Here is a 24367-nt window from a genome sequence, read left to right on the forward strand (position 1 = left end):
ACATGCTATCGTGCATGCGCGAGTGCCCACATCTATAATCGAATGCCTGTGGAGGGTGACAACAGCTTCCCCCACCCCCTGGAGGCCAGAAACAGTCTGTCTCCCAACTTCTGGTGGGCCCAGTAGGCTTGTGTTTTCCCTCCCCAGGCTGCAAAGTGACTGGAAGCCAGAAACACACACACAGAACCTCTGAGTGAGCCAAAAATCAGCTGGTCAGCACACACATGCACATTGGAACTGAACTAGGGCAACTGCTCACGTGCCAGCAGATATGTCCACGTGCCACCTGTGGCACCCATGCCACAGGTTTGCCATCACTGATATAGACTATAAGACACAAGCCCCATGCATTGTTAGCCTAGAATTCACAATGGACTTTCAGCAATTTGCTCTTTGACTCAGACAGCACTCTTTCTTTCTTATATATGGATATTTATGTGAATTTTGGTATGAATGAGACTGGCAGGCTACCTTTTAAACTCTAATAACTTTTCCATTAAAACACTTAGGACAAATCATTTCATCATTAACTTTACTTGAAGAAATATCTATCTGTCATCTTGAGTTTTAGCCAATATCTTCTACCTAACAAAGAAAATTTGTCTAGCAACCAAATTTCTATTAAGATTAAGGGCCAGTATAATAGAATAGACATATCATAGAGCATAATTGTGTCATAAATCATAAACAAAACCATTTTAGAAGACAAAATGTATCATCCTAAGGTCTTTTCCCAGATCTTAGCTATAGTACATGGAAACTGGCACAATAAATGCATTTCCAAGGTTGTTCCATTAATATCAGAATATCTGAATCATGAGGGACAAATCTCATCCATTGTCTTTTTTAGAAGACTTTTCTGATGGGGCATTGTGGGCTCTATCTGTTTGACCAAGGCTGATAACATAGCCAGAAGAAAAAGTCACATATTGCAAATATTCTGTAGTATAATATTGAAATGATATAAACATTTTGGAAACCGAGTGTGAAATGAAATACAAGAAATTTTGCTCAATGTAAGTTTAACCAATAAATACTAGTAAATAGTAAAATTGAATTCAACTGTCTCTCATAGTACTTTTGTTAGAGAAAATGAATATACGGTAATTCAATCTGCCCAGCTGGCCTACTTGCTTAATCAAAGTCAAAGTCAGAAAGAAAAGTAACATTCCTTTCCTCCAACAGATTATGTAATCATATCATGCTAGAGGTTTGTATTTTAAACATTATGTTTAGTGAAAGAAAAGCCATTTATCTTTTCTAGCACAATGTTCTTTCTTGGTAGAGAATCTCATAAAACAATAATCGGCTATGAAAATGGGTAGTTTGCAAACAAAAGACTCCTTAATGCAAGGAATCATTTTCTTTGGTTGCTGCTTTTTTCAATAAGCTGACATAAATCATCACATTTTCGTTGAAAATGGTTGCCATTGGCTCCTCAGTCCAATTTCACAGATTCCCTCAGAGTATTTTGTAGTAATAGATATCTATTTTGAACACTATAATATATGACAGTCTAGCGTTAAGAATAGCAGTAAGCTGAAAAACACCTTCAATTTCTTCCCTCCTAAAAAAAATCACAACATTAAAGGCAAATGATTGATCTGTCAATATAAATAACATAGAAAAATGATTCAGTTGGCTTTAAAGCTGAGTCAGCCGTCTTGGTCTTATCTATCCATTTTGGATGGCAACTCTTGAGTCTTTCTAAAATATGTCCTAAAATGTTGTTTACTCTGCTATCTATACATTAGTGCTAAAAAATACTAATTGTTGTAACCTCAAGTCAGTCCTGATTCCTGCTGACTGGGCAAATCCTGGCAGATTTTTGGCAACTTTTTGAAAAGTGGCTTGTCATTGCCTTCTTCCTTAGGCTAAAAGAGAGTGCCTGGTCATGGTCACCCAGCTGGCTTTACGTTTAAAGTGGGACTAGAACACCGTGTCTCCTGGTTTCTAACCTGATGCCTTAAACATGACTCCAAACTGGGTCTCTGGTAGATAGTGATACTAATGCAAAAGCTAAAAGGGCATACCACATTAAAAACAATAAATACTTTACTACACATAGCACAGCTCTTCAAGTCCTCAAGCTCATAGAGAAGAAATAACCATCTCAACACAAGCAACTTTGATGTGATTACATATTTTTGGTTCCATTAAGTTTTTTTGTTCATTTGTTTGTACAATATACATATACTAACAACTGTATTGTGAAAATCCAAATTAAATTCCATGTTGGATTGATTGCAACGAATCATAAAGACACAAAATAGTGCAGATAGTCCTTGTTGTTCAACAACTGTTCAGAGTTACAACAGCACTGATTAATTAGGACCAATTCTCAGAGTTACAGTCATTGCAGTGGCTCTGGGGCAGTGAAGGGCTACCAAATTTTTCACTACCACACTGTGGGCATGGCTTATGCCGGACGCCCTGCATTTTCTTTCGACACCTTTCAGTGCAAATTAGGTGCTCTGGGGTGGAGCTCCATTTTTCCTACCCCACTGCATTCTCCCCTGTCCAGGCAGTAGCCCACCTTTGCTCTGGGCTCAGATGAAAAGTTTTTGAGTACTTGGAAGTCTACCCATATTTATGACTGTAGCATGTCTGCTATTCCCCCCCAACCTGCCTATCTCCCTGTCTACATCCGGCTCTGCCTTTTACAGGATTAGTGGTACTCTTATGAGTTTCTATGTACTCTTTTAATGCAAAGTATAAGGGGGGGGGGAAGAGGAGTGGAAGAAGCATAAAACCCTACCATTTAAGTCACAAGGTTGGGTTAGGTTATTCTTAATTTTCAATTATGAAGAATGCTTGTTGGTGCAAATTAAGCTTTAAATGCAAACTTGAACAAGATTAATATGACAAACTGTATGGTCTATATTGTGTAGAAACATATATGGCCAACTAAACTGTATTAATCCTAAATCAATAATATCACACTTAAAATTGTCTAGCTATACCATTGGTGAGAGTTCTAAACACTTGCCATGTGGCAAAGTGGTTAGAATGCAGTACTGCAGACTACTTCTGCTGACTGCCAGCAGTTTGACAGTTTGATCCTGACCAGGTCAAGGTTGACTCAGCATTCCATCCTTCCGAGATCAGTTAAATGAGGACCCAGATTGTTGGGAGCAATACGCTAACTCTGTAAACTGCTTAGAGAGGGCTGTGAAGCACTATGAAGCAGTATATAAGTCTAAGTGCTATTGCTATTGCTTTGGAACAGTTCCTTTGGAAACAAGATGGATAATTCAGAATGCCAAATTCTCAGTGTTGGGAGAAACTACAACTTGGATCATATTCCAAGTGGCTTTATATTGTTAGTCTTGACAGCTCCTGTGGGTTTTATAGATATAGATATAAGGAATATTTGTATTTGTTCCTCATTATATTCATTGTTCATTTTATCTCTTTCTTTTAGTAAATATATTCAAAAACTGTAATCCATATGCATTAGAATAGGGAAAACATGTTAGTTAGCAAAACCATATTGAGAATTAACCACTAGGCCCAGGCTCTAGTTTGTTCTTTTATTTAAAAAAATATTATGCTTTGGGTTTTTTTAGAGTATCCAAATAGAGAAGAAATAAAGAATAAAGAATCAAATGTTGATATGTAGGAGGTACAGTAGTTTTAATGCTTTCAAGATAACAAAGTCTTCTGCTTTGTGTTCATGAAAATTTACCAAGTGTACAGGCATTTATAAATTCAAATCTTTTGAGATTTCAGATAACTTGAAGGAGAAAAGGTGTAGGATAAAGTTAGTTCCAAAATAATCATCACTTTAAAGAGTGTCAAGAGATATTAAACCTATGTTCATCTAATAACTCCAAACCAAATAGTGCATTTAACATCTCACACGAGTAATGGTTTTCTTTAAGACTGCAAAGACAAGCTGTGTTAAAATTTTATGAAATTACATTGTAATTATATAAGGGCACTTGCAGAGCACATGTTAAAAATTGGATCTATTTAGCCTCAGACACAGCTCTCAGAAATTTAGATTATATTGCTTCAACTGGGGTTAAGCTATGGTAGTAACAAATCTATACTCTGAGACAAGTGATTAATTGTGGAGAGTAAGGAATATCACCTTGACAGAAATATGCAAACATTGTAACAAAGACAATGGTTAAAATATTTTTAAAAGTTAGAGCAATGATATAACATTCAGGTGCCTCCCTCATTCATTGAAGTTTTAGTCTTCCTAAAGTTGATCTTCCTTTCCTAGAGAAGACATTAATTACCGTATTTTTCAGCGTATAAGACGCACCGATGTATAAGGCGCACCTAGATTTTAGAGGGGGGAAACAAGGAAAAAAGTATTCTGAACCAAGTGGTGTAGTATTATATTGTTTAATAAAATACCAGTGTAGCAGAATACTTTTTGAAAACCATGTATACTTTTTAAAACCATGTATACTTTTTTAAACCACATACACTTTTTACAAACTTCAAACTTGACAGCTTCAAGACTTGTGGACTTCAATTCCCAGAATTCCTCCACCAGTCATGCTAGCTCAGAAATGGGAATTGAAGTCCACAAGCCTTAAACTTGCCAGGTTTGAAGACCCTTGCACTCCTCACCTCTAACTCAAACAAACAAACAAAACAAACAAATGAGGACAATTCATTTTGTTAGTTGTTCCTTTAGTCACAGAAAAGGCTAGTGATAGAATCATTTATAATTACAGTTCCCTGCTGAGGTTCCCTTATTACTACAGTGGTACCTCGAGATACGAGTTTAATTCGTTCCGGACCTGGGCTCTTAAGTCGAGCAGCTCTTATCTCGAACGACTTTTCCCCATAGGAATTAATGTAAATAATTTTAATTGGTTCCAGCCCTCAAAAAACTCACAAAGTTAGTCTAAATTATGCAGAAAGACATGTTTTTAATGAAGAAATGTACATGTACATATAAATGAATAATGAAGTTTCTTTCACTTAACTTGTAAACTTTCTTAAACTTTTAAATTTACATATGTTCAACTTCTCTGCCACCCAATCCTGTAGGACAGAGGTCCCCAACCCTTTTTGCACCAGGGACCGGCTTTAAGCGATCAAGAGAGGAATGGGTGAATGAATGGACGGAGGGTGGGAAGGAAGGAAGGAAAGAGGGAAGGGACAGGAACAGAGGAAGGAAGCAAGGAAACTTATGAAAGGGGAGAGTAAGAGAGGAATGAGTGAAGGGAGGGAGGGAGGGAAGAAGGTGGGAAGGAGAAAGAAAAGAAGAAATAGAGGAATGGAAGGTAAAAGAGAGAAAGAAAAAGAGCAAGAAAGAAAGCAAGCAAGAAAGCAAGAAAGAAAGAAAGGGGGAAGGGACAGGAACAGAGGAAGGAAGCAAGGAAACTTATGAAAGGGGAGAGTAAGAGAGGAATGAGTGAAGGGAGGGAGGGAAGAAGGTGGGAAGGAGAAAGAAAAGAAGAAATAGAGGAAGGGAAGGTAAAAGAGAGAAAGAAAAAGAGCAAGAAAGAAAGCTGCAAGCACCCCCCAAGCCCCCCAGGCCGGCTGCAACCTTTTAAAACACGCGCGCCGCTTCGCAGCTGTCTCCTGAAGCCGAACGCGGAAGTTAGCGTTTGGCTTCAGGAGACAGCTCCTTGGCGCTTGTATCTCGAATTTGGGCTTGTAAGTAGAACAAAAATATCTCTCCCCTCCCAGCTCTTATCTCGAGTTGCTCTTAAGTAGAGCAGCTCTTATGTCGGGGTTCCACTGTACTATACCATGAGGTTTTCAAAGACCCCTTTCTTGACTACTCCAATTTTCACAAATGAAGTGCATGGAAATATATGGTGATGATGATAAACCTGAAATATTCCTTAAAAGGAGTGTTTCTAGAGCAAGGGTCTCCAACCTTGGCAACTTTTAAGAGTTGTGGACTACAACTCCCAACCTTTGCTGACTAATGAACTTAGGGAGTTGAAGTCCACAAGTTAACGCTGTTGTGAGCCACCCCGAGTCTGCAGAGAGGGGCGGCATACAAATCTAATAGTCCAATTGCTTTTTTTTTTTTAAAGGTAACCATGAGAATCTACAACTCTGAGAATTTCTAGTTGAATTGAGTAATTGAGATTTATTTATTTATTCATTCATTCACTCATTCATTTATTCAATTTTTATGCCGCCCTTCTCCTTAGACTCAGGGCGGCTTGAAACGTGTTAGCAATAGCACTTTTTAACAGAGCCAGCCTATTGCCCCCACAATCCGGGTCCTTCTTTTACCCAGCTCGGAAGGATGGAAGGCTGAATCAACCTTGAGCCGGTGATGAGATCTGAACCGCTGACCCACAGATCTACAGTCAGCTTCAGTGGCCTGCAGTACAGCACTCTACCTGCTGTACCACCCCGGCTCTAAAGATGTTTAAAGATATTTAATGTTTAAAGATCAACTCGGTTATTTTAGAATATCCATGCCATTTAAATTCAGTTTCTGCTGTTTCTGATTTTGCTGTTTTGCCATCACATTGCTTTCTCTCTGAGCTGGCTCTTCTTTAACCAGAACAGATCAGAATTAGGATTTCATTCGCTTACAAAGTGGAGGCTCACTAGGGCATATCAATCAGACTATCAGATTGAGAAATTTCTACTTCTGCAAAATCTATCTATCTCCAAATAAGCTGCTACTTCAGTAATTTCTGAAATATTGCTATCTCAAAGAACTTTAAATGTGTCGTGTTTGGGGACATCAGGGCAGTTCTTTTTTATTTTGTTTACTGTTTTTGTGAACCCTAACCAATCCTCTGGAAAATCCTATGCCATGATAAATTGGAAAGCATTGGAAAAGTCGTAAAACTCTTTTGTCTTTCATGAGTTCAGCCTGTTTTTCAAATTTACTGAAACCAACAGTATGTAAAACTCAAAGTGGTAAATAACATTTTTACAATGCTTGTCAACAGAAGGGAAGCTTATTTTTATTTTAATATAAAATGGAAAGGCAGAATATTTTAACAGCAGCTACAATCTTACATAGTCCTCGCTGATCAATAAATGTGTACTTTCGGAAATGGCTTATTGCACCAACCTTGTAGCCCCTTAGAGAAAAATGAATTAACATGATGGCTTTTATTGGACTTCCTCCCATTTTCAGAAACACATAGGCTTTTGATCTTTTCGAAAATACACTACAAGAAGGAAAACAATACATTTGTCAGCACATTCCTTCAGGACAGATATAATTCTACTGATGTTAACAAGGTTAATTTGTGTGTGTGATCAAAGATTAAACTCAGATTGTAAATGTGTCTCGTATATATTTGACTGACTAATTACACAGAGCAGACATCCTATATTTTTTTCCCACTTTTTATTTTTTTAAATGCCTGCCATTCTGTAGTGCTGGTAGCTTTAACAGAAGAGTAACAAGGTGGATTTGGATAGATGTTATATGTCTTTTTCCCTTACATACATGGTGCATAATTCTGTTCAATGCTTGAACACATAATACAGGATTAGATTAACTGAGTAAACCATCCATCCATCCATCATCCATCCATCCAAACTGGTCCAAACTGGGACAAACTCACATTCTGGTTTATGTCCTGTACTAAGCACACTGAGCTACAAGCATATTCCACAGTTCTCAATCCACAGCTACTATACAGTAGTGCCTGTAGACGGGGCTAATAATAACAATATTGCACGGATTATTCCAAGTGTGATCTTTCCAAGTCTTATAAAGCTGTATTAACTCTTCATGTGGTCTTGATTCTATCAATGCAGCCTAAGACTGTGTTGGATTTTTATTTGTTGCATATGATGTGATGATGTTATATTCTTATACTGCCTTGGACTAAAGCCTTAAATACTCATGGTCTTAATCTGTAGGCATTGCTTCTAAATCCAAAAGAATCTGTATTTCAGTCCCCAGTGGGCTTTTTTATGGCAAGAGAAGTATAAAAACATACAAAAATATCTGATGAATCTGATTAAAACCTATTTGTTAAATATTCTGTGGGGGCACATGCAACATGTTTAATAGAATAGAATATGAAATCCTCTGGAATTGGGCAGCTGATAAACTTAGATAAATAAACAATCCTCTATAAATTGACTAAACCTCAAGTTTCCTAAACTGGAGAATATTACAACATACAGTATATTGCAATGTTATCATTCTGCAAAGAAATATCTTCATGGGTTTTGAGTCTCTTACCATTCTACTTAACTAGCTGCAATTGAAAATAATATGTATTATGTTAAAAGTAATAATATATTTTTTTTTATTTTAATGGCAAAAATCCCAGATGTATGAGTTTTGTCCAGAACATTATGAATTTCTATGATAATTTTAAGCAAATATATTTATCATTTATTTGAATCAAATTACTTTTTAAAAATATATTAGATTATAGATCTATATGTATTATATCTGTGAATATTAGATATAACATTTTATGCTAAATAGATCAACTTCTAAATAGGTTTTTTTCTGTGTAAGAGCACGGATATTAGGCAATACAAGAATATTTAAGGTCTGAATAGAAAAACATATCATATAATTAATCTATATGCAGATAATGTGCCTATGTGACTTGGAGATCAAAATGGAGATATATCTCAATGACAGTTTGAATTACATATATTTAATTCAGTGGCAGATTTAGAACTTCAACTTTAGTAAATCATCTGTTACATTAGTTAATACTGTAAAAAAATTATAGAAAAAACTTGAATGAGTTATGGAACTTTACATCAATCTAGGTAAATTTATATATGTAGCGGTGCTTATCACAAAGTACCAGAATCAATTAAAAATATTATTATGATTCCTTTCCCTACAAAATACAAAAAAACCGTAAGTCTCAGCAACATCTTTTGTATTCATTTCCTGGCATTTAAAATGACTCCTTCCAAAAAACTGTTCTTAAAAATAAAACCATTCCCCATTCTTTTTTTAAAAAAAATGGGTATGAAAAATTCTGGCTGCATATTACGGGGTTATGAGGTAATAAAGAAGATGGTGTGAAACTGCATGTGGCTCCTCAGATGTCACACCTGCTCTTCACATTTTGTAGCATTTGCTCTGAACTTGATCCAGCTGATCAGGCAGGAAGTTTAGAATTAGAATGGCAACCATATCTAGGACTCCATTGCCATGGTCACTTCAATTCCCATTAAGGTTCAGAAGCTGCCATTCTTTTATGAAGGAGTCTTGGGTTTATTGAGTTGATTCTTCCAATGGCTCATGAATAACACTCCTTCAATATTTTTAGAGAATTTCCAGTTGAGAATGATGAAATCTTGGGCTTATTCTGAAACTCTGAGCTTGAATGGGCCATAGATTGTTATTCCCAACTCTACAGCCTCATGTTGTTCAGCATAAACCTGCTCTATATGTAGGATTTAACTGCAATAAGATAAACAGAAAAACAAGACTGAACAAGATTTGTTCACGTCTCACACTGGGTTTGAGTGGTCATAATAGATGATTCTGCAGCTTCCCACCAGCAAGCAGGATTGAAACAGACAAGAGGGATATAAGAATATACAAACTTCTGAATTATTGTAGGAAAGCAAAATAACTGTTTTGAAAGAATTCCAACCACTGCTGTGCATGAAATCTGATTTCTGTTTACAGTATACTACTAGCAATGATAATATTCCTGCTTCTCTTTCTCTTGCCCAGGAGGTATAAATAGCCACAGGAAAGTTTCTTTGGTTTTATATTGTGGTAACAGATTGGTCAGCTGTCAGGCTGTTTTCTTTTCACCATGTAAGAACTATCTCCTACTCTAAACCTAGGTGGAAGATACTGGATTGGGTCAAGTTTGTGGCAATGTATGATGGCCATTGTTGCATCTTTGAATTGCCATCCAGTACAGTTGTTTGGATTGGTACAATATTTACTAAAAATAAATTCTGGGAGTCAAATATTTGTTATAAACAATTTTCAGTAAAATTCCCAAATATTTTCCATATCTACTTTGACCTTGATGAACCCCATAACAACATACCCTATGTATAACTATCCCAAAAAAATTGTTCTGGTTTCCTGATACTGGTTGCAATTAATTCAGCCTGAGGATGCACATAAGGTGTTAAAGTATTAATATATACTTCTATTAGAAGTATCATCCACTTCAGCTAATTAAAAGATACATAGCTTGGGGATGCACTAGATCCTGGTTGTTCTTGTTTTTTCCATTAGAGAGCCAGTGACCTCAAAAGCAGTTATTTTCCCAGTTTGGTCACAAAGATGTAAAAACAATGACAAAAGAGTTTCATGCTTTGCCAATTGTATTAATACGATATGTTATACACAGGGCAGCCCTTGAAAAACATTGAAATAAATGCCAACTTGGTTAACAATACAAAGGAATTTTAGGTATTTAATTTAAAATGCTTGTACTTACACTGAATTCCTAAACAGTCTGGACCCGGCATATAAACCTGTGATTAAAAATGACTTGTTATGTTTTGTGCATTTTTAATCATAAATAGGACAAAAGGTTTTATTTAAAAAAAGTCTAATTGGGAAGAAAACAAGGAAGGAGAAATCTGAGATCAGAAGAGATCCAGAACTTGGAGAATGACTCACTAAGAAAAATCCTAGATAGAGTTTGGCACAAGCCTGAACTAAATAGTTTTCTGTTAGATATTTGCCTGGGTGACCTACCCAGACAGGGTAAAAGTCAAAAGTTCAGATTTGTTTATTGCATGTTGATTGGTTGCCTTCTTTTGGCACTTAAAATGTATCTTTGTAAAACTGCCTGTTGCTGGGCTAGATTGTATAAATAGGAGAACTGTCATTGTATAGAGCTCTCAATACTCCATTGCTTCTCGACTGAATTGACTTCCTTGTCCTGTTAGCGAAGTAAATCTTGCTTGATTCAACCTTGCTTTGAGAGTTATCACATTTTCCATACTAGGACTTTGGAAAACTAGGAGTAAGATTAAGCGGCTTCTCAAGTTTCATATCTCCAATTGGACTGATGGCCAAGGAAGAGCATTTGCTAAACACTATATTGAGCAGCACAATTTTATGTCCAGTTTGGCAGGGATTACTTTTAACAGTGAAGCAGTAGGATCTTCCTTCCTTCCCAGCCTCCCTCCCTCTTTGCCTCCCTCCATGCATAGGCACAGTCATTGTGAATTGACATTCTCCTCTGTGAACTGTTTCAAAATGATTCCCCCTCTAAAATAAGCAAAGTAGTTGGACTGACAAGAGGGGGGATCTAGAGTTATCATTTTGAGTTGCATTTGGGGATTATTAGCTGGCTTCTGTGTGGTTGTTAAGAATTGACAAAGACTTGATGGCACATAATGAAAAAAAATCAATCAATTAAATTAAAGAAAAATGGCACAAAACTCAAATTCTTTGCTGCCATCCAGTAGCCATTCAGATTTTTGAAGCCTGGATATGTTAAATACTCATATATTTATTGGTTGATAAAGATCTCATATTAGACTATGCAACCAGCATCAAAATGTAGATTATCCCAATGTTTTTGGCAGATAGCTTGTTTTTATTTTTCATTTCCAAAAGAGAATTTGATTACATTATGTTGGTTTGAACAATAATAGCATTTGCTTCCAGTTTTTAATGCATTACTCAGGATGGTTTAATTTCATTTGGCAAGAGATAAGCTCTTTTCAAGTATTTGAGGTAAAACATAATTAGATTTGTATTAAGTGTGTTGCCCAGAAAAGAATTATTTTTAAACACCAGCATCAGAATTTAATAATATCCAATATATGATATATAATATATTAACTCAATCTGTCTTTGCATTGATTATTGGCTTGTTTTTATTACAAAGACATCTACACTTGCAATCAAAAGCATAAAACTGGTGAAAAAAGAGTTTTCATTTGTCCAGACAGTGATTTCACTTAAGAGAGAGAGAGATGAAAGATAGAGAGAGGAAATATATTACACTCAGCTATATGGACCATAAGTGTTCAGCTTTTAAGCAGATAAAACACAGGAAACAGCTTATTTTCTCTTCCACCGCTGGAGTGATGGGCTTTACTCATGGTCAGTCATGCCTTAGTCATGACCTGGTTGGACTACAGATGATCCTCAACTTGCAACCATAATGGAACCCAACACATCCATTGTTAAGCAAGTTAGTTGATAAATGAATTATGAGTTGTGAGTTATGATATTTTTGCTACACCTGTCTGGCAAATCACTGCAGTTATTAAGTGAACCATGTGGTTGTTAATCCTAGAGTTATTTGTTTTGTGTAATGGGTGACAATATAAATTGAATGGATGGATGATGGATGAATGGTTTACTCAGTTAATACAAAATCAGTGTGGCCCATGTGTCTGCAAAGTTAAAACATAAAACATAAGATATAAAGAGCTTCACATCCAGTATTTATTTTCTCACTCCCTATTGCCCAGGTTAGAAGCAACCCATCCCTTGGAAAAAAGCATGTAATTGTACAAGACACCTGAACTGGTTCTGTATACAGTACCTGATGTTCTAAGATATGCAAAGCTTAATTTAAGGTAATTTAAAGTCATCTGTTCCTATTTCTTCTTCCCATAGTGCCACCAGTCATTCGTGTCTATCCTGAAAGTCAGGCACAAGAACCAGGAGTATCAGCAAGCCTCAAATGCCATGCAGAAGGCATTCCAAATCCCAAAATGTCCTGGCTAAAGAATGGCATGGCTATCACACCAAAATTTACCAAGCAGCTCCTTATTTTAGGTAAGGGTAAAAAGAATGTGGGTTTTATCTATCATTGACAGCATTGCAAGAAATTTTCTTTTATTTATTTATTTATTTATTCATTTATTGCTAATATGGGATCTTGCATCATCTAGATGTGACTTTGCCTTTGTGCTCTTCATATAATTTATACTGTTTGTTGACTTACTGCAGCTATTTTTAAAATGGTTCTACATATATTATGTACTTCTTTTTCACTAGAGAATTAAGACAGTTTAAACAGTTTAATGGAGAGTTTAGATATATTATCATCACTGTTGAGTGATTCTATTGCTGATAATTGCAAATTAGCCATTAGTCAGTAGAGTTTTCAGCAATATACTTAGAGGAAGTAGAATGTTTCCACTGATGGACACACCTAGCTGTCCTTTCCATAAATTAATCATTTTATTTGGATGGGAAGCCATTAAGGAATACCTGGTTTATAAGCAATATTGGGAAATTGGGAGGGTGGGGAAGTCTGGAAGAACATCATAGCAAACCAACTTGCATAACGGTATAAAAAAACATGCATGGGTACACTCAAGAGGTCAAGCTCAACTCAAAGAAGAGGTATTATACTCCATAAGTAGTTGGAAAGTAGAAACTTAAAGGAAGAAATATATGACATAGCATTAGAATATTACATCAAGAATCAATTCCAATATTAGCTTTGACTGATTGTGAGCAAGCATTCTTATATTAGATTTTACTTGCTATATTTTTCTAAGGTTTTTTTTTTAAAAAACTTAGCCGTACATCACTCAAATTTCACAATTCCCCCATAACTGCCACTATTATTTATCACATACTCATAATGACAGTGTATGTATAAAAATGCAATTTTCAAAAAAAGGATTCATAGAAGTTAACAGTGGCATTCCCCAAGGCATTTCCTAGGACCCACTCTCTTTATACTCTACATAAACTATCTCTATGACAATATTACAAGTAATTGTGTTCTCTTTGCTGATGATGTTAAACTATTTAATACCTCCGATAATACTTCTACCCTTCAAAAGGACCTTGACCAGGTAGCTGAATGGTCTAACAACTGGCAACTCCAAATCTCATCCAACAAATGCTCTGTCCTACACATTGGTAAAAAGAATCCGAATACTATGTACGTACTTGGACAAACTGAACTTGCAGAGGACCCTCCCTCAATCAAAGACCTTGGAGTACTCATTTCCAATTATCTAAGTGCCAGAGCCCACTGCAACAGCATTTCCAAAAAGCACTAAGAGTCACAAACTTAATTCTACTCAGCTTCTTCTCTAGAAACACCAATCTACTAACCAGAGCATACAAAACATTTGTCAGACCAATTCTTGAATACAGCTCACCTGTATGGAATCCACACTGCAAAAAGACATTAATACAATTGAAGGAGTCCAGAAATACTTCACAAGAAGAGTCCTCCACTCCTCCTCATGCAACAAATTATCTTACTCCTCCAGACTTCAATTATTAATTTACAGCTATGCCGCCTCCGAACTGATTTAACTGTTGTTCATAAGATTATATATCATAATGTACTCCCTGTTAGCGACTACTTCACCTTTAACAACAACAAGCATGCAATAGATACAAAGTAAACATAAATCGCTCTAAACTAGACTGCAGAAAATACGATTTCAGCAACAGAGTGGTCAACACCTGGAATTCACTACTGGACTCTGTTGTTTCCTCCCCCCCCCCCCATCTCAAAACCTTCAACCTTACATTATCTACAATAGACCTCTCCACTTTTCTAAGAGGTCTGTAAGGGACATGCATAAGTGCACCTTTGTGCCTACCGTCCCTTTCCTAATATCTTTTTATCTTTTTCTATCTCTACTTTATACTTATATTAAACATACTACAATACTATATTTGTATGATAAATAAATAAAGTTAGTTTAGAAGTGTTAACTGTATAGATAAATTTATCACTTGTTCTTTCCTTATTCTGACAAAAGATATCAGTGTGGATATCTGCAGGGTATCCAGAATTTTCCTTCTGTAGGCCATCTCACCTCAAAAAATATTGGGCAACAGAATAATTCTGAGACTGGCCTGTAATCTTTTTAATTTCATCAGAGATCTCCAGCAAATTAATGTGTTCAGGAGAGCATCCGGACAATTGTTCAGGTTCTGCAACCTTTTTTATTTCCAACTCTTTATGCATTTCTTTTGGTGGTACTGCAGCAAATGGAAGTGAACTTCATATCAACAGTGTTCGATATGAAGATACAGGTGCCTATACTTGCATTGCTAAAAATGAAGTGGGGGTAGATGAAGACATTTCATCTCTCTTCATTGAAGATTCAGCAAGAAAAACCCGTAAGTTTAATTTATATATCTATTTTCTAATTATATATCCTCTTTTGATGGATTTGAGTGAATTGAACCAAATTGGATTTTGCCTGCATAAAGGACCACATACTCAGGTCTAATTTCAGAATGACTGTCTAGTTCACATTGATCACTAGAAATAAGAATTATTTACAAAACCTGATAGTTATCTGTAGATTTTTAACTTATGGAAATTTCTATAGTTTTCATTAGTAAGATAAAAATTCCAGGAGTCCATGAAAATATTTTTTTCAAATTCATTTCTGAAATCATACATGATATATGAAGAATACAATCTTGGGAAAACCTCCCCAAGGACCAATTAAAAATAGATTGATCCAGCAGATTGTCTTTGGAAATCTTTCCAAGCTATTTTTTCTTTATCATTGGCTTTTGGCCAAAGTGCTTCAAAATTATGAAAATTGTAATTTCAATCCCTTTAGGTATCAAGATAAAGAATGCTGCATTATATTAAATTACGTTAAATCTAAATTAATTTAATTAAATCCAATAATAATAGTTAACAGCAGCAGGATTGCATTAGCCTCAATTGTCTTCCCAGCAGCCTTTGTTATTTTCAGCTCATGGCTATGAGGCCAATTACCTCATTTCCCATTCATTAATTAAACTACAATTCATGGTTTGAAGAGTTGTTGCATTCAGGTTGGAAAGACAATAAGTTATAATAAACCCTCTAGTTCATAATTATGTCTCCCAAGTCATAAATTATCTGCAAAACTATGTTCTGGAAAATGAAACTCTGAGATACAGTATACATGGTAGAAAACTATAATTCCAACTACTTTTTTTAAAAGCATTACTCAGATTAGCATTCATTTTCTTTAGATAACACTAACGCTGGCAGTTGAAGCTGATTGTTCTATTTGGATTGGTTTTGTTACCTTCATCATTCATGCAGATTGCTAGGTGACATTACCTGTGACAAATTCCTTAAAGTCCAATTTACACATAACTTTAAAAAAAAATCTACCTGTAAGATATTTTATAGTTAACTGTAAAAATGTATGGCGTTAATTCCGGTGTGTACTATATATCACAAAATCAACAGGAGAGAATTGGAATTGAATATGTCTGCCTAAATAATTTTCTTTCAGTAACAAACAGCATGTTGCCATCTTATGTTAGATGGCAGAATAGCCCTAAAGTCCACAGCTGAAAGAGGCCAGGAGTGCATTGGCTATAATAAGGTAGCCACTACATTAGATATTCTAGTTTACATAAAATAGTGGGATTGTTCTTGGAGGAAAACAGATTATGCTTTTAGCAAGCAAACATGTACCAGGCTAACCAAGGCTATTCTGAAGAGCAGCTAGGTTGGGAAGACTGTATTAGATCTACCACATTTTTAAAAAAACCATTATAGAGAATTTAAACATATTATCATCGCTATTAGAAAAACATAGAAAACATAGAAGACTGACGGCAGAAAAAGACCTCATGATCTATCTAGTCTGCCCTTATATTATTTTCTGTATTTTATCTTAGGATGGATATATGTTTTTCCCAGGCATGTTTAAATTCAGTTACTGTGGATTTACCAACCACGTCTGCTGGAAGTTTGTTCCAAGGATCTACTACTCTTTCAGTAAAATAATATTTTATTTTAATATTAGCAGAATAATATTTATTTTTGATCTCTAGGAAGTTATGTATAGCCTAGACATGATTGTGGTTGGTATACCTGCTCTGTGTGATTACAGTGAGTGGTCTCAAAGATTACCACTGTTATGCAGACAAAAATCCAAGATACTTAAGTGAACGTGATGGTTTTCCAATGTACAAATACTTTGACTGGGAGGGGAAGGGGTGTCTGTAATTCTAACAGAGAAATTCAAAATTGATGAGGTTCCTTCCAACAACCTCATTTCTCTGGAAAAATTACAGAAATTGTTATTGTGTAAAAAAAAGTAACAAAAGAGTATTAACTCCTTTAACTGCTACAATGAAATGTTGACACTGTTTTTTGTTTCCATTTTCTGGCTCTCGCATTTCTCTGATGCTGCAGTTGCAAACATACTGTGGCGAGAGGAAGGTACTGCAGTAACATTGTCTTGTTGTAGTGATAATGTGCTTGTCTGCTTTAATAAATCCATAAGAAACCATTCTCCACTGATCTTCCCCTAGGGTTAGCAAGGTTGGCCAGTCTCAGTTTAAGGCACAGGCAAACCAATTGCATAATTGGAACAATACGAATACAGTAATATAAATTTTCAAAATGGGGCCAGGTCAGTCTTGTCCCACCTTGACATTTTCTACCTCTATGAACTTCCGCCCTCAGAATTCTTCAACTGCATTGTCATTATTAAATATTCTGGGAGTTGAAATTCACCCCTCTGAAAAGCATCTAGGTTAGGCAGAGTGTATTAGATCTTCCACATGTTTTAAAAAAACATTATTAAGAGTTTAAATATACAGTGTTCCCTTGCTTTTTGTGGGGGATGCATTCTGAGACCACCCGCGAAAGTCGAATTTCCATGAAGTAGAGATGCGGAAATAAATACACTATTTTTGGATATGAACAGTATCACAAGCCTTCTCTTAACCCTTTAAATCCCTAAATTGCAATTTTCCATTCCCTTAGCAACCATTCAGATTATTACTCACCATGTTTATTTATTAAAGTTTATTTTAAAAAATATTTATTAAAGGCAGATGAAAGTTTGGCGATGACATATGATGTCATCAGGTGGGAAAAACCATGGTACATGGAAAAAACCCCACAAAATATTTTTTTAATTAATATTTTTGAAAAACCGTGGTATAGACTTTTCGTGAAGTTCGAACCCGCGAAAATCGAGGGAACACTGTATTATCATCACGATTAGCAGAATAATATTTATTTTTGACCTATAAACTATACTAACCATTCCCTGTCATTCTTCATAATCCTGTTTGTATAGATTATTTAATTTAGCCATCTTATTCAGTACCAGATTTCTTCATTACCCTGTAGAAGGGTGGGGTGGGGGAAATGGCCACACTCATTTCTCTAAGCAAAACAGAACACTGCTTATTATCCATGTCTGCTTATTTAGCAGTTATGCATTTAGTTCTTATACACAGCTTTGAACAATCAAACATTTTCAAGATTCAAATATTTCTTATAACAGTGATGGTGAATCTATGGCATGGGTGCCACAGGTGGTATGCGGAGCCATATCTGCTGGCATGCGAACCATTGCCCTAGCTCAGCTCCAATGTGCATGTGTGTGCCGGCCAGCTGATTTTTGGCTTGCCCAGAAGCTCTGCAAGGGTGTTTTTAGCTTCCAGAGAGCCTCCAGGGAAATCCTGGGGAAAGTAAAACACAAGTCTACTTGGCCCACCAGAAGTTGGGAAACAGGCCATTTCCGGTCTCCAGAGGGCCTTCAGGGGTGGGGAAAGCTGTTTGCACCCTCCCCAGGCATTGAGTTAGGGTTGTGGGCACATGTGCGAGAGCGTACGGCCACGCCCTTTCCGCACCGGAGGAAAAAAAGGTTCGCCATCACTGTCTTATAACATGTCACAATAGGATTGGAAGGCATCCAACCCTGGCCTTATTCCACACTATCGTTTTGAAAAATATATGAGGTTGCAACATAAACAGTCACTATGAAATGTTCATTTGGAAAGGAAACATTGGGTCATTTGCAAAAAGGATAGTATAGTATAGGGTAGGGTAGGGCAGGACATGACATAACACAACAGGATAGGGTCATGGATGCTGACATTTCGGATCTAAAGATATTATATGAAAATACAAGATACATATTCATCCATGTATCAAAATATATTTTTATTTATAAATGTTCTTATATATTTGCACATGCAAAACATTCAGCATGGGAATTCTTGTTTAACTTTTTGAACTTAACAAATGCTAATTATGACCAAATGTGTTCATGGCTAACTTTCTAGACCTTTGGCGGACCTATAAACAGCTTGGCATCATGCTAAATTACTAAAATAATCCATATTGATGGCACCCTGTGATGAAAGGCTGTATCCTTTAGCCCTTAGCATCATAAGGTTTCTTAGATTGCTTAGAACTCTTATTAAAGACATCAGTAATAGTGATATAACAGTGAAATGAACTTTGCAATAAAGAAAATACAAATATTATATTTTCAGGATCTCCTACAGTTTTCAGCTTGGTTCATGGGCTCAAGAAGCCGCAGATCCGACCTACAGAAACTACCCTCCTTCCTTTCTTTTTCCAATTCTCTAATGTCCTCATTCATCTCTCATGATATGAAAGTAGAAATAGTCACACATGATTAAATAGAGCAATAGCAAACAGACAAGTAGACATATAAAATATCTATTACAAAATGCTGAGAAAATCAGAAAGGCAGTTTTAAGATTAATTTCAAATAAATGTAACCTCATATAGACAATGGCAATGAATGTTGCAATGCCTTCTGAGTTGCTATGTCAGTTATTCCTGAATTTTAAAATTTGCTGCACTGGATATTTCAGAATGAGGACAAGACAATCAGACTTCAAATAATGAAGAACCAAGATATACTGATAGGAGAAAATTAAATTTTATTCATCTGCAAAAAGATTGTGAAAACCATTCTTTGTGTATAATGCTTTGCTGTGTTGCAAGTTAATATCCCTGAGAGAAAACTTATTCAGTCATGGGGTTACATTATCTTTCTTTGAAATCAATTCAATAGGATACTTCAAATGGGGGGGGGGGAAACAAAGATGTTCCTTGGAAGAGAATGCTATGTGAAATGAAGAATTCTAAGGGCCCATTTAGATCTAAATACTGTTCAAAAGACAAAATAATTGAAAGAGAATACTGTACTTTATAAAAGTAGACATAACTTTTAGCAATTGAAATATTGATTCTTGTATTTTAATAGAAAATACAGTAATACCTCGTCTTACGAACTTAATTGGTTCCGGAAGTAGGTTTGTAAGGCAAAAAGTTCGTAAGACGAAACATTGTTTCCCATAGGAAACAATGTAAAAGCGATTAATGCGTGCAAAAAGAAAAAAAATCACAAAATGGTGCAATTCCATGGGCGGAGCTTTGACATCACGAAGACGTCCGTCCATCTTCATGACGTCAAAGCTCTGCTCATGGAATTCCTTATTGGGATTTCCCACCTCCTTTCCAGCCACCGCCGATCGCAAAAACGGCGCTCCGCCGAGCGGCGGCACCCAGCTGTAACCTTCTGAAACAGCTGGGTGCTTCTCGGCAGCCTCCGGAACCCTAACCCGAACCCGGAAGTTCAGGAGAACGCCGAGAAGCCCCCCGGCTGTTTTAAAAGGTGACAGCCGGGCGATGGCACCCAGTGGAGCGCCATTTTGCAATTTGTGGTGGGTTCGTAAGCCGAAAAACGTTTGTAAGAAGAGGCAAAAATTTTCCGAACCTCGGGTTTGTATCACGAGGGGTTCGTATCACGAGGGGTTTGTATCACGAGGGGTTCATATCACGAGGTACCACTGTATATCATGATTGTGTATTTGTATCGCTACTACATAAACAACATTAAATACATTCTTGATATTACCATTACCATTACCATGACATATCAAATCTAGAATGTGGATCGTGTATTTTTATCCAAACAATCATGCAGAATAGGAAGTTAGTGTGAATGAACTGTTCATAATTTACAATTACAGATAAATTACTGTATGATTGTTACAATTTGATTTAAAAATCTCCCAGTGTTATATATCTGCAGATATATAATTTATATAAAATCTGCAGATGTATAATCATTTAATCAGAGGCTAAACTCCACCTTCCAAATGTGCATATTTAAACCCTGTTGAATGGGATCTGAAAAAGTTCTCAGTAATTAACTAAGAAACTTTGAGCCAAAGTCCACAGCAATTAAAGTTGCCAAGCATTAGCTATCTTTTCAGAAATGCATGGTTCCTCACTAGCATCACATTTAAGCTTCATTCTTCTAGACCCATTTTGATGCCTTAACTGGGGTATTTCTGTGGTATAACTAGGAGACTAAACACCATAGGTTGAAACATAATAAGATTGAATAATCCAGGTACCACTGGGTTTCTTTACTCTATTTTTCTGCAAGTTCACATCCATCAACCAAGAAAATAAGTATTATCTGGAACTGTTCTTTTAAAAAAAAGAAAAAAAAGAAGCAGTTATCCCAATCAAAGACCTTTTAAAATTATTAAACTGTCTCTCATTCTGACAATGCACTCTCAGTTGTAGTAATAGCATGATTTGAATTACCATATCTCTCCTTGAAATAAGTGGGAGTGAAAGTGGTTAACTTAAACTGGATTAATTTCTAGTCCTGGAAGCATGTGATCTACTCCAGAACATTTCTAGTCTGAACAGGAGCTTGGGGATCACTAGCTGAAGCAGAATTACTATCTGTAACAATTGATATTTTAAATTAATATATGGTGTGTGTATATATATATATATGTACATTCCATTCAAAACCGGAAAAAAAGTAGTAAAACAAATTTTAACCACAACAGAACTATGGATGTTTGGCAGATAAGTACACTATCAATCTCACTTGGAATGAACAGTAGCCATTACAAAACAGCCAGTATAAATCTGTACTCTGATCATTGTATTGATTGGATTGCTGAAAAATGATGGAAAAGCTGCTCAATACAGCATACAATGTATTTATTACTGCTTCTGCATGTAATGGAATATGAAGTCCTCTGCCTAAGTCATGGGACATTCTCATTAAGCATAAATGTAGAATGCAATCTTTTACTAGCAGCTCATTGACAAATTGTTTTTCTCAAACTTCTGGAATGCCCCAGTTTTCACAGATGAGTGCTGTTGCAATGCTAAAAGGTTCCATATTCGTGAATTAGAGTTTGCAAAATTTCAAAAATGTCCTTGCTTTGGTGGCTACGAGAAGTGGACTGATCCCCAAAGTCTATTAGACACACAAACAAAAGCCATAGATAACATGTATTGCTTCAGTTTGGAACTATGTGCAATCCATTAGTCGCTTCGAGAAGGGCAGCATAGAAGTCTAATAAATAAATAAATATATTATTATTATTATTATTATTATTATTATTATTATTATTATTTATTAGATTTGTATGCCACCCCTTTCCGTAGACTTGAGGCGGCTCACAGCAATAATAAAAACAATATATAGTAACAAATCTAATAATAAATTAAATAAGTTATAGGATTTCTGCCTTTGAGGCATTTTCCTGAAAAACCAAAACGGTTAGCGGTCTCTTTTTTCATGTAAAGACTTATGACCCCAGTTCCTTATTTGAAGTTTTGACTGCTACCACCAAGGCAAAACATTTTTGGGTCCACCTGTACCTCTTTTCCCACACCTTGAAGCCATACATGTGATATAAACTTTAATTTTGTGAATGCACCAAAAACATCTTAATTTTTAGGTGTTTTTCCTTTTCCTTCCAGCCTTTCCTTGTTAGTACTTTCCTTTTCTGGTTTGGCTTTCATTTTGCTTTTAGACATAGGAAATATGACTTTTCTTCCCTTTCTCTTTCTGTTCTATTTTTGTCTTCAAGGGCTCAGTGTGGGAAGTATGTTCTATGTTTTTTCTGAGGATGGAATTACAATAATTCAACCAACTGACTGTGAGATCCACAGACATATCAAACCAAATGAGAAAGTATTCACCAGTTATGTAAGTCTGGAGTCAATGATTTATATCTAGAGTATTGATAATGTTGATCTAATGCAGGGATTCTTAAACTCTGTAGATATGGTGGCTTCTAACTAAGTCATATCTCCCCTATAAGCAAAATATCATTGATGATGTGTTGAGGAAATGAATATACTTCTTAGTTTTAATAATTAAATATTAATCTATATACTAGAGGATTTATACATTTTGTGGTACTATAATAGGTTTATAAAAGGAGCAAGCACAAAATTAATTTTTAACAGTGTCCCTTCTTGCCTGTGCAAACCACATCAAGTGATTTTTTTAAAAAAAATACTGTGACAACTTCACCCAAATTGCTCTAAGGTGGAATTCCTCTGGAGGGCCGAATTTGTCGGGTTTCAAGCCACAGACTGAGAAATATGAACCTAATTTGAGCCTCACTTAATTGAGAAACCTGAGCCTAATTGAATTATGAAAAGGCAGAACAAATTATACAAATATGTATAAGTAAAAATATAAAGTTGAGTTTGGTGCTTGTTGGTTGACATGGTACATTGCATTTGGCTATTAAAAAAATGCAATTTTGAATGCAGAACAACAGATCCAAACTGAAAGTTAATATTTATGCTGGAGAGATATGCTTTGAGTTTTGGGGGACAAGGTGGATTATACATCTAAATAATAAATAAAATAAAATTCAGAGTATTGCATACTAAAGAGCACAAAGCTGTTCCTAGTACAAGTAAGAAAATTTCCTGTTCTTAAATGCATAAACAAATGCATAATTTTTACTTAACATCCTCAGGTTTGTGGGGGGAGCGTTCCCTCTATGTGAATATGTTTGACAGAGATTCAAACTCTATTCTTCTTTTTATTTCAGGCAGATATCTGTCCTACTCTTGAAGGTGAAATTGTTCAGTCTTGCCTCTGGGCTTCTGCTGTCAATGTTAGAGACAAATATATTTATGTTACTCAGCCTAAGTGGAATAGAATAATGATCCTTGATATTCAGACACAAAAAATCATTCAGGTAATCTTACACTGACAACTAGATGTTTTAAGATGGAGAAAATAGCCTTGACAATGAAAATAATTTTGCTGTTTCCCTGAGGAAATTCTAGCCACTGCCTTAACCATGGTGTTCAGTCTACTATTTAGTCTGTTAGTTGAGGGAGAAAAGCCCTATTTGTAGCTTGTTATAAATACAAGGTTTCTATTACAAGCAAGATAAAATGGCCAGTAGAAAAAGTGTCATTTTCTACTGCACACTTCTAATGGGTTCTAAAAAATCAATGAACATATGCATGTTCCAGTAGTGGGTTCTAAAACCTGTTGCTATCAGTTAGCGCACATGCAATACTTCTGCATATGCATAGAAGTGTCCCAGGCTGGTGGGTGGAGCTTCCCAATGCTCATGCTGTTTGAAGAACTGGGCTGAACCAGGAGCAACTCATCACTGGCATGTATGATTCTCAGGATTTGCCAAGACTGAAATTATTTTCTTATATCACTATTCAATATACAGTAATGTATGTGATGTATGTACAGTAATGTATGTGTGTATGTGTGTGTATGTGATCAGAACTAATGTATAAGTACATAAAGTTTCTATCCTGTTGTAAGAATATCTATAATACATGAAGCCTGATCTTTGCATATCATCATTAATTAAAATAGATCCTATTGAGTACAATGAAAACCAATAATATTTTACACAGCAATGACTGCATATGCACTGAAATTAATGACA

General features: G+C 35.8%; 1 protein-coding gene across 6 annotated transcripts in view; it reads left to right on the forward strand.

Moving 5' to 3' along the window:
• Positions 1–24367, forward strand: part of FSTL4 (follistatin like 4) — a 513621-nt gene that overhangs the window by 470988 nt on the left and 18266 nt on the right. For all 6 annotated transcript variants that reach the window (XM_070739266.1, XM_070739267.1, XM_070739268.1 and 3 more), the window contains 4 exons: positions 12500–12661; positions 14852–14986; positions 22517–22635; positions 23498–23647. In XM_070739266.1, coding sequence (XP_070595367.1) covers positions 12500–12661; positions 14852–14986; positions 22517–22635; positions 23498–23647 — 566 coding nt within the window. The remainder of the gene's footprint in view (positions 1–12499; positions 12662–14851; positions 14987–22516; positions 22636–23497; positions 23648–24367) is intronic.

This window comes from Erythrolamprus reginae, chromosome 2 (assembly GCF_031021105.1).
Source record: "Erythrolamprus reginae isolate rEryReg1 chromosome 2, rEryReg1.hap1, whole genome shotgun sequence".
NCBI classification, from domain to species: Eukaryota; Metazoa; Chordata; class Lepidosauria; order Squamata; family Dipsadidae; genus Erythrolamprus; species Erythrolamprus reginae.